The sequence below is a fragment of the Neltuma alba genome, unplaced genomic scaffold, assembly GCF_004799145.2.
Source record: "Neltuma alba isolate B1F8T4 unplaced genomic scaffold, ASM479914v2 tig00004376_pilon, whole genome shotgun sequence".
Classification (NCBI taxonomy): Eukaryota; Viridiplantae; Streptophyta; class Magnoliopsida; order Fabales; family Fabaceae; genus Neltuma; species Neltuma alba.
In genome coordinates, this window is record NW_021633680.1 from 21,163 (window position 1) to 32,527 (window position 11,365).

Sequence of the window (11,365 nt, forward strand, 5' to 3'; positions counted from 1 at the left end):
GAGAAGATGCTGTGGCCAAAGGGATCAAGTTAGTTGCATACAGGAAGATAAATCAGACTGGATGTTTCAGAGGGTGTTTTGTTGGTAATGGTTCGGACGTGCCACTTTCTGTGTATTAGCGTGTTGTCGCAGGCCAAAAGAGTTAGCAAGCATTTTGTAAGGGGGAAGAAGGCATCGCAACAAAACAAGGTCCCTTTTAAGTTTTAATATTATCGGGATGCGAGGGTTATTTTCACTATATAAAATAAATTTATTGAATTTTTGCTATTATTAGTTAATTATCTTAACATACGAAGAAGCATTATTTCCCACATTTTCTTCTGATAATTTCATTTTATTTTTAATTAAATTTTTGTAGTTTTTTTATAGGGTCTTTATGGTTTCCTTAATTATAAGTATTGAACTCTATATTCATAATTTGTTAATTTCACACAATATATACTTGAATTAATTTTGTCACAGATTTAATTAAAATTAAAATAAACCAAATGTATAGATATAAAGAGACATTCATGCGCATAATAATTTATTTTAAAGCTTACACGGACCTTTTCTGAAATCAAAATTTATATAACATAAACCTCTTTTTTATATTTGATATTTTATTTCTATCCATTCAATCTTATTCACTATTAAACAGTATTTTAAGGATCAAAGCGCACTCTTTAACATGAATGATCTATAAAAATCATTTACTAACATTACCTATCACTTGGAAAAAAATTTATTAGTTCAATATATTTTTTTCAATTTTTAAGTATTATCATAATTATTTAAAATATTATAAATCGTGGAGATTGCAAAATTAGATTTGAGCTCTATAAAAATCATTTAATATAGTTTTGATTTGTAAAATTAATTATTTTAGAATATTCAATGAAACATTTTTAACAATATTAAAAATCGGATTGAAGAGTAGATCTCTGTAATTTTAAAGATAATCATTGTATTTTTCTTTTTTCCTTTTTTGTGAGTGCATATTTAGATGCTTACGTAAAAAATTTTCGGCTTATAGATTGGAATGAGTGTATTGTGAAGGAATTTATAGATCGAAGTTCAATGCGTCAGGACAAGAGGGAACGGCTTGAATCGTAACAAACAATTAAGGCTCAATACATATTAAACATGCAATAAGGATTCACTATTAGTCGCTATGGGATATACTAGTACGGCACGATTATGAGAATGTGATACTAATTCAACACCAAACCGGGCTATTATCTACTCCTCCTATCTTTAATATAAGACCTAACTAATTTGATTAGGTTAAAAAATTTAGGTAAGTTAGTTAATTATAGGAACTATGATATGTTTTTCTTAAAACATCATAATCATCTTCTTTAATATCCATTCTCTATCTTCTCTTTAATTATGGTTGAGAGAGTATCTATAGAGGTAATTTAAAAAAAATCGATAAATATGAGAAATATATATTATACTTATGGCCAAAATCAACTTAATAATTAGGTCCCATATTAAAGACTGAAAGAATATATTCTACCACTCAAAACAAATAAGAAATGAACACATTATCTGTTAAGAGAAGAGCACATATTAAAGCTTTTTTACTTACATACTACAACAATGAAAAAAATTCCCAAATTTTATACTTATTTGATTTTTAATATAAGACCTAATTGTTAAATTGATTTTGGTCCTAAATATAAAACATATTTCTCATATTTATCAATTTTTTCTAAATTACTACTATGGATACTTCCTTAACCATAATTAAGTAGAAGAGTAGGGGAGGATATTAAAGAAAATGATTATGGTATTTTAAAAAAATATGTCATATTTTTTTAATTGACTAACTTATCTAATTTTTTTAATCTAATTAAATTAGTTAAATAGATTTTATATTAAAGATACGAGGAGTATAATAAAAAATATTTACTAAAATATTATATTTAAAATCATTCATAATAAGAATGAGTTTGAAATTTCAAACAACTCGTTATTAGCAAGAATAAGTTCACTTTATGATATCAATAAAAAGTAAACTCGTTCTCACTGAAAATGATATCATCTCTGACACCCAAGTACCATTTTAAAAAAAAAAGATTTCTTAAATAAATTGGAGGGGTGTCAGTGGGGACCGGGGAGAGAAAGGGGATGGGTGGGCGTGGCTAAGCAGTCAGTATCTCGGATGTGTTCTTCTAGAATACCTTACCCATTCCCTTCGTATCTTGATTCTCCATGCCAAGATCATGCACATGTGCCAAATAAGAAATTCATTAATAAATAAGCATTATAAATTTACAAAAATATATTAAAGATTTTTTAGACTTAGGTATAATTTTTTATGAATGTTAAAAGATCATACTATCTTAGCTTAATACTTTTCTAGTCCTATTTTTATGGTAAAAAGAGAATAAAATTTTTGGTCCTATATATAAAATAAAGAGAAAATTTTAGTCAATAATTAGGTGAACTGAATTCAGTTCTCATCCTGTTAAAGAAGACTCTTGGGAAAGGGCATTTTAGTCATAAACCAGGCAGTCCAAAGTGTTTTGTTGATCTTATAAATGTCCATCTCCATTGTGTTAATTGGAATGCACTTTATCATTTGTATTGACTTTATTTTGATGAAGTATATTATATATTAAATAGGAATAAAGTTAAAAAGCTATTAAATTTTAAATTAGAGTTAATGGAGTTTAAGATTTTTATTCGTCTGTGTGAAACATATTAGAAATAACTTATAAATAAGACTAGAAAAGTACCTATTAAATCATAAACACAAACTTAGAATTATAAATACAAAAATACATATAAAATTATAATTTTGAAATTTCATAATAAATTATAATTAGAAGCATGCTTATTAGTCAACATACCTTATGGCTTAATTATCATATGAATTTTTTTTTTTATAACTCTTTGAGCTGCCTGGTTTGTGACTGGAATGCCTTTCCCCAACAGTGAGAATTGAATTCACTCAATTATTGACTAAATTTTTTTTACTGTCCTATAAATAGAATCAAAAATTTTATTCTCTCTCTATTCTATAAGTAAGACATTATTAAGCTAGGATGGTATGATCTTTTAACATTCATAAAAAATTATAACTAAGTCTAAAAAGTCTTGAATATATTTTTGCAAATTTATAATGCTTATTTATTAATAAATTTCTTATTTGGTAATTGGCACATATGCATAATTTTGGCATGGAGAATCATGATATGAAGGGAATGGATCAGATGTTCTAGAAGAACACACCCCGTATACCGTATAACTAGCCACACCCACCCCATCCACTCTCTCCCCATCCATTTTAAGAAATCTTTTTTTTTTTTTTAATTGTACATAGGTGTCAGCGGTGAAAACTTTCCCCACTCTGTGAGGACGAGTTCACCTTTTTCTGGTATCATAAAGTGAACTCGTTTTTAACAAGAATAACTTGACTGAAATTTCAAACTCATTCTTATTTTGAGCGATTTTAAATGCAGTATTTTAGTAAATATTTTTTATTGTATAGGATCTGGGAAATTTTTTTCACTGCTTGCAGTATATGAGTAAAAAAGCCCACATCAGACATACCATCTATTATTTAATAAAGCCTCTCGCCTCAACAAATATAGCATTTCAAGGTCAAAAAAAAAAGAAGAACAAATATAGCATTCAATCAAAGTATAAAAAACAAATCCAAGTATAAACCATGATACAATTTGAATTTGGTTTAACTAGCAACTGTTTGACAGACACAAACACCACGCCTTCGTAACTGATCACAAAGATTCAGGCTTTGAGGGGTAGGTCTGAGACAAATTTCATGCGACTAGTAAAAACGCCAGCTCCACCACATAACAATTCAGAAGTTCAAACCCAAGCTTCTTCACATGGCCTGTTTCACACTTACCTCTTCAGTGGGTTACTGCATCCTATAACAAGACAGGAGTGAGGACAAATAAGGCCCTACTTTTATACAATATTTCTTTTAAAGAAAAATAATCTACAATCCAAGCGAACATTTTACCAAGTTTTCTTTGTTTCCTTGCTTATCTTCAGCAATGGAAGTGCTGACAGGACCTGCATGTGGAAAGTAAAAATATTGAATGCTTAAGACTATCTGAACTGAACTTATGTATTATTGCATGTCAAAGGAGAAATTGCATCAGGCTTACCTTGTGCAACATTTGATTTCTTCCCCTGCTTCCTGATCTTCCCCTTTTCTCTGTTAGGTTCTTCCTTACCTGGCTTCTCAGGTTTTTTCACTGACCTGCGACTCCCCCTGTCCAAACCAGATCTTGAATTTGCAGAATTCTCACTGAAACTTCCTCTTGCTCTGCATTTGGGATTGGTCTTTTGACAAGTCTCCTTCTTGATTGGTTCTTCCTTAGGAGAGGGTTCACTGGAGTCCATGTTTAAGCACTTAGGTTCCATATTCCCAGTACTCATGGTAGATGAGTTATTCAAATCTTCATCAGATAACCCACTTGCCTCTTCTCGAACCCCTGAAACAGATTCGGGGACATCCTGCTGTAACTGCTTTGTATTTTCTGAGATGTTGTAGCTCTCAGACAATTCTCTCACAAGTTCTTGTTTAGCTAGCTGGTGGCGCTGTACATAAGATTTGAGCTCATCTTGCATTCTCTTCAGATGCTGTGGCTGATGTCAATGTCAAACACAAACCAAAAGATGGTTCAGATGCGCTGAGGATATAGACAAGGACTAAATACCCAAGTTCGCCAAATCTTTAAACATTAGAGTAATTAACTTAAGAGCAAGAGTATGAATGAAAGAGAAGGCATTGGATATGAATAATATGTACCTCGGATATTGCCTCTAAAGCTAGTTTGAAAAATCCAAGCGAGATTGAGTGCTTAGCAGCCGATTCTGAGACCTTGATCTGGGATAACCAAAACGAAGCAGAGGACAAAGCATTGAACTTCTTTCTGCTAGATGGTCTTGAAATGTCAGAAGTGGGAGTTTCAATCTTGTTCTGACCATAGGTTGACCTAAAAGCTCTGGTCTCCGAGACTGGGGAAATATTAGCAGGCTTACCAGCCAGCCTTGGGCCTGGAATTGCAGATGCTTTGGCAGGAATTGAGAGCCTTCTCGGTGGTTTAGCACTACCAGACTTTCCATTGCCAGAAAGATCAAGAACACCCACACTTTTACTCACACTTGACGTTGGTCTTCCCCTGAAAAATGAAAATGCAACCTTTTTTTGTCATGAAAGACAATTATCACAATTCTTCTTGTTATCATTTGTCACTCATTTTTGAATCATGAATCATGAATCATAGAGCCAGTAACGGTCGCATGATTAGGTGAAAGTGATTTTGTAGATGAATAAAGGATACAAATCTCATCAAGAGAATCAATTCACTAAACATACATTACATGAATATTGATATTATTAAAACAATCATTGTTGAGAAGTATGAGGGGATACGAGTGAAAGGGTCCATAAATTCACAATCTTAAGGTCACTTATTTTTATGTATCATCTCACACTTTCTCAACAAGCTTTAATAATCATAATGAGAATCAAATTTTAAAACCACAACATATAACAGAGACAGAGACATTGCATTTGCCAGGTTGTCTAATAACATTCATTCAGAAGCAAATTTTAGATCAAAATTGGGGAATTTAGGTCCCAAGCACTATTCGACAGACAAATTGTTCGAAATCTTGATAAGCGGCAATAAGAGAGAAAAATTGGGGAAAAAAAAAAAGGAAGACAAAAGGAAAAACCTCCTGGATGCAGCTTGTGGCTCCTCTTTGTTTGATTTATTCGCGGAACGCAGAGTGTATCTTGGAAGCTTCGGCCTTGCCGAGTTCGCTGCATCACAAGACAAAACGATTAAAAGACCAAACGATTTTCTGTTTGGCGACTGAACCAAACGAAATTTGTAAGAAGAACACAGAGGAAACAAGAGAAGAAACAGAATATAGGGCGAGCATTGTACCGGAAACACTCCCAGCGCCAGCAGAGGCATGTTCCTTCACAGGTTCCTGCATTGATGCTTGTGTTTCTGATTCAGAATTCACAGACCGAGGTTGCTTCTGTCGATGTCGAATCGGCACTTCAAAAATGGATATATAAGGGTGTCTTCGGTGGCCAAGTGTCCGTTGGGCGGGAAAAGCAAAGAACCACCCCTCTTTCTCTAAAATTAAAAATTTGTCTGTTGTCTAAGACCACGCGCCCACGTTGGACGGCAAGGGTACTCGCTCGATCACATGTGAGCTCGCTGACGTGGAGAGATTCTGAGGATCGTAAACCGCGCGATGGTTGAACGTGGCAATTTCGGGACCGTTCGATGCGATGATTTGCAAAGAAAATTACACGGGAGGTGAGGATTTGTGAAGCCAGTAATAACGGTTAAACGTTAAAATTGCACAATTGTGGGCTCTGCCTGGCTTGTGAATAAAGTCCCATAGTGGGCCCTCATCGTTCGAATTTCAAATTTCAAAACCCGGAGCCGTTAGATTTCTTTTATTTTGGGTCAAATGTCCATAGACATGGCCCAAACATACATATTTTATAAACAAAAGTCACTAAATTTCAAGAATTGCTAGTATGTTTTTAGTTCACTCTTTTTCCCTCAAGTTTTTATTATGACGGCATTTTTTTTTTTCAAATTTTGAAAAATTTTCAAGTAGTATAAACTATTTTTATTCCTAGGAATTAAGGGCCAAGTCAATTTATCAATTTGTTTGAAAAATACAAAGGCCACGGCATGGTGCCATATGCAGAAGAAAATGATGAACAAAGGGCATTTAGCTTAGTACACAGGTTAGGCAAGAGGAAGCATCTATGGTCGTGAACTTGGTATATGCATACAATGTGTTAAAGGTGCTAGTTGGTCAATATAAATATTAACGCATCTCAATGTGGACTTAACATATTACTTCCTTCTACCTCCTGCCCCAAATATAAGATTTAATTTATATCTCGTACTCTTCCGGTTCTAAATATAAGACCCTTATACACACTAATATAGATGTCTTATATTTAGGATCGGAGGAGTAGTATAACTTACATTACAAACTATGCCTTATATTACTTTCAGTCCATAATATAAAAACTAATTTGAATTTCAATTTGATCTTAAATATAAGACTTCAATTCATTTTATTTTTCATATTTATCTATTTTTTTTAAAATAGTTCTTATAATAGTTGCACATGTTAAATGTTTTATCAAATGGTAATTTTAGTTAATCCATATGATTAGTAAAATTATTTTAGGAAAGATAATATCTATATATTATAAATAACTAATTAACAAACTTCCTTAATCTACCCAAATTAGTCAATTGACTCTTATATTAAGGATCATAGGTAGTATGTAGGATCAGAGATAGTACCATTTTCCCATACTATGCAAAAAAAAAAAAAAAACTAAGAATCAGATATGGATTGGGAGATGGCACCCAACAATCGCATGGTAGTGTCACGGGATTTTTTTTTTTGGCCAGGTACATGTATCTCCTATAAAAAATAATATTGTTTGAGATACTATGGAGTATTAAATACAGATATTCAAACGTTGGTTGGTCACATCATATGGAAGATAAGAATTTATTCTATGCGGTTGAAGTTAAGGATGATATGGAGAACGGTTGGGGGAGTTGGGTTCGGCTTGTCTTGTCTGCCTCTTCCATTCGCTGCCACAAAACACCAGCATTTTGCCTCAAAATGGAGAGACTAAACTTGTGGATTGAATGAGCAAAAGACATGGTTTAATGAAACCTCAAACACGTGCCTTGAACCCGGACGCGTATGTGCAATTTCCTCCATCATATTTTTTCCATTCAGCATTATTTTATTTTAACATTCAATTTATTTCTCTCTTTATATATAATCTTTAATGAGGTGAATTATTGCCAAGTTATCAACTTATCATCATGCAAGGTCTTAAAAAAAAAACACAAAACTTATCATCATATATTACTACCTCCGATCCTAATTATAAGAGTTAGTTGACTAATTTGAGAAGATTAAGAAAAAAATTAAGTTAGTTATTTGTAATAAATAGGTACTTCTCCGGTTCTTAATATAGGACCCAATTCATGAGTTGGTTTTGGTCCTAAATATAAGACCCATTTATCATATTTATCAATTTTCTCTAAATTACCCCTATAGATACTCCCTTAATCATAATCAAGTAGAAGAGGGAGAGGGGGTATTAAGAAAGATGATTATGGTGTTTTAGGAAAAACGTTTCATTTTTTTTATAATTAACTAACTTACCTAACTTCCTTAATCTAATCAAATTAGTTAAATGGGTCTTATATTAAGGACCAGATGAGTATTATCTTTTTTAAAATATCCTTGCTAATCAAATGTATTGGTTATAATTACCATTGTTAAAAGGACTATCTTGAAAAAAATACATAAATATGAGAGACAAAGTGGGTTAGGATCTTATATTTAGGATGAAAATAAAAATCAAACAAGATCTTATATTAAGAACCAGAGGTAGTGCTTTCTTTAGTAAGCATATGAACTAGCAAAGACTTATCCTAAAGGAAACATTTTAAAAAAACACATTTAAAATTTTAAAATTTCAAATCAAGAATCACTATAAAAATATGTTATCATCTACTTTTCAAATATAGTAGTTAATTGCTATTAAAATATAGTGAACAAAACTGATTTAAAATTTTAGAATTTAAAAGTATTTTTTTAGATTCTCCCTATCCTAAATATTATATATTAATCCACTTTCTTTCTTAATTTATTTTTGTCTCAAAATATTTATATTGATTACATGTGTTTAAAAGATTATCAAGAAATAATTATAATGCAAATTGGTAAAAAAGGTATTTTGACAAAACAAACACATATTTTTAACAAATAATTAATTTAAATTATTTTCTTAATTTTTACAAATTAATTACTCCTCTGGTTCTAAATATAATACTCTTATACTAGTGTGTATAAGGATCTTATATTTAGGATTTGAGGAGTATATAACTTTCGTATTAAAAATCAGAGGGAATAGTTTGTGGGTACCTTCTGTGATCCATTCAAGTTGCCAACGAGTATTGGCACCGAGACAGAGTCAAATGCTATCTTGTCTAGTTCCCATTGCTACTCTTCTTCTTGGCTTTGATACCTGCTGTCACATCTATATGTGAGAATGATGTCTATTAAAATATTAGCTGAAATGCAATAAAAGCCAAGCTCTTTGGCGGAGGCAAGCATAAAAGAAGGATCAAGGTCAACCTCGACTAAAAATTTTAAATTTGCAAAAGAGTTATGTGTGTGTGTGACTTGTTGCTCAATTCTCGTCTCTATAAATGTTTTATATTTGGTTGAGAAAGGCATAAAGTTTCCTACATATTGAGAAAATCAATAAAGATGAATATAAAATTTCTTATGTATTGAAATATTTGTGTGTATTCTTTATTTAAATCTTCTAACAAATTATTTTAATTGTTAAACTGTTATTACTTTCTATTCTAATTATAAGAGTTTGTATTTTAGATTAAATAACGTGAGTTGATATATCATGTCAAGGATGATAGGAATAATGATAACAGTACAATAACTGTGATTGCAACTTTTTTTTTTTGGATTACTCCATCCGGTATCCCAGGGAAATAGGCGTCTTTCAGCCGTGACAACATCCCCAAACTAATCCGGATTCAGGGGCTTGCAAGGATCCATACGGACGGCACCCCCTGACCCCTTGGAGTGCTGCGTTCCCACGTCTCGAACCCGAGATCCGTGGTTAAGTTAGGACGACCCCAGCCAGTCGACCTAACCCCGCGAGGTTCTGTGATTGCAACTTTGATTGGTTAATGTTGTGTTGTTAGGTGAAGACGGACAAAAGCACTCGATTAACCACCAGACCAAAGAGAACAACTTAAAAAGGAATAAAATGTAATCACTGTCTTATTGCAAAACTAAACCTGGTTTTTGTGTCAGAAAACATAATTGTGCTGCATAAGATTATTGCAGCAATCACCTGGTTTGCTGCTGACAGTTACTCAGTGACGTGGCTCTTATCCTCCTTGCTCCTTTTGTCCCACGTTGCCTCCTAACTTCACTTCATCCCCCCACCTTGTCCTACCCGCCAGCGTGGCTCCCACGTACCAACCGTAACCCCCCTCCTGCCTCACCTTTCCAAACTCCACGCGCCGTCCACTCATGGTCGTCCGGGGACATGCCCATCACATCAACGGTCCATATTATTTGCACGCGCTTTTGAGTGTGTTACCCATTTTTGGTAAGGAGGATGGAAGCGTAATTTTGCAATGCTTCCGAATAAAGAAGCTGAAACGCTTGGTTTCGAAGTAACTGCACTGGGACTCCCCAGTCCCCACACGTCCACTCACTATCCCGAATCTCGACTTTGATATCATATGTGCTCAAGCGCACCATATACTATCGTGGGAACCGTCCGATCAGACAATTTTTCACCTCTCTGGTCAATAGCCTTAATGTCAATCATAAGCCATTACATCTAGCGGTGAAATTGAGATTGGCTACATGACATTCAGTGAGTTCTGACTATAGGGGGTTCATTTTCGACCAAATTTGCCAACTTTTTCAGTTTCAGACTTTGTTTTCTTCGCTTCTCCAGCAGAGGGCATAAAGCAACTCAGCAAGCTAGCAGAAAATTGATGGAGCTTTAAAGATCACATTTTTTTTTTCCCTTGGGTTTCAAGGTCTCTCTCTGACTCTCTTCTATGGTAAGCCACATTTGCTTTTGTTCTAACTCTCGTCTACTCCAATGTACATATGATCACGTTCTTCTAGGAATCAGTTCATGCACATTTTGTATTCTCATGGTTTGATTCGGGATTTCAGGAACAATAGACTTGGGTGAAGATAGGTTCTGCATTTGCCTGGTACTGGGTAGATCTAGCTGGAATTGACCTCGTTAAGTTTGATCTCAGACTTTCAGAAATGTAGCAGTGTGTTTCGTATTTTAATGAGCAGTAGATCTTGGGGGTTTTACGGATTCTCGATGTCTTTAAGGACTTTCCTTTGCTTCTTTTTCTCTTTTGTCAATATGAACCATGCCTAAACCAGTCTGTCACATCTTGGTATTCCCTGCCTTCTTCGTAATCGTTTTAGGTACTTTGGAAATAACCATCTTTGACTAAAACGACAACTTCTACTTATAGCGTCCCAGGTTGATTAATGCTGAACGAATTGTACATTTTCCTGACAAAAACTGTCGCAAAAATGTTTCTTTGGGAGGTCGGAAAGTAAAACTTGATTTGCTTATTTGCAATGTGCTTTGTTTAACTAGCTCATTTAAACAATGCTATTATTGGGAAAAACATGTTTCTGCCAGAAAGCGGAAAATGCTTGGAGATCACACTCTAATATGCTCAACCCTTACTGGGAAAAAGGAAAATACTCAAATTACTCTTTATATATGAAACTTTAC

General features: G+C 33.5%; 1 protein-coding gene across 1 annotated transcript; it reads right to left on the reverse strand.

The window, feature by feature from the left end:
* Positions 1–3,586: 3,586 nt before the first annotated feature.
* Positions 3,587–6,006, reverse strand: LOC114744498 (uncharacterized). The gene is made up of 6 exons (XM_028932673.1): positions 5,922–6,006; positions 5,707–5,794; positions 4,775–5,147; positions 4,128–4,611; positions 3,980–4,032; positions 3,587–3,884 (listed from the first exon to the last, which is right to left on the reverse strand). The coding sequence occupies exons 1-6, from the start codon at positions 5,971–5,973 to the stop codon at positions 3,867–3,869; spliced, it is 1,068 nt and encodes a 355-aa protein (XP_028788506.1). The 5' UTR covers positions 5,974–6,006; the 3' UTR covers positions 3,587–3,866.
* Between the last annotated feature and the right edge of the window lie 5,359 nt (positions 6,007–11,365).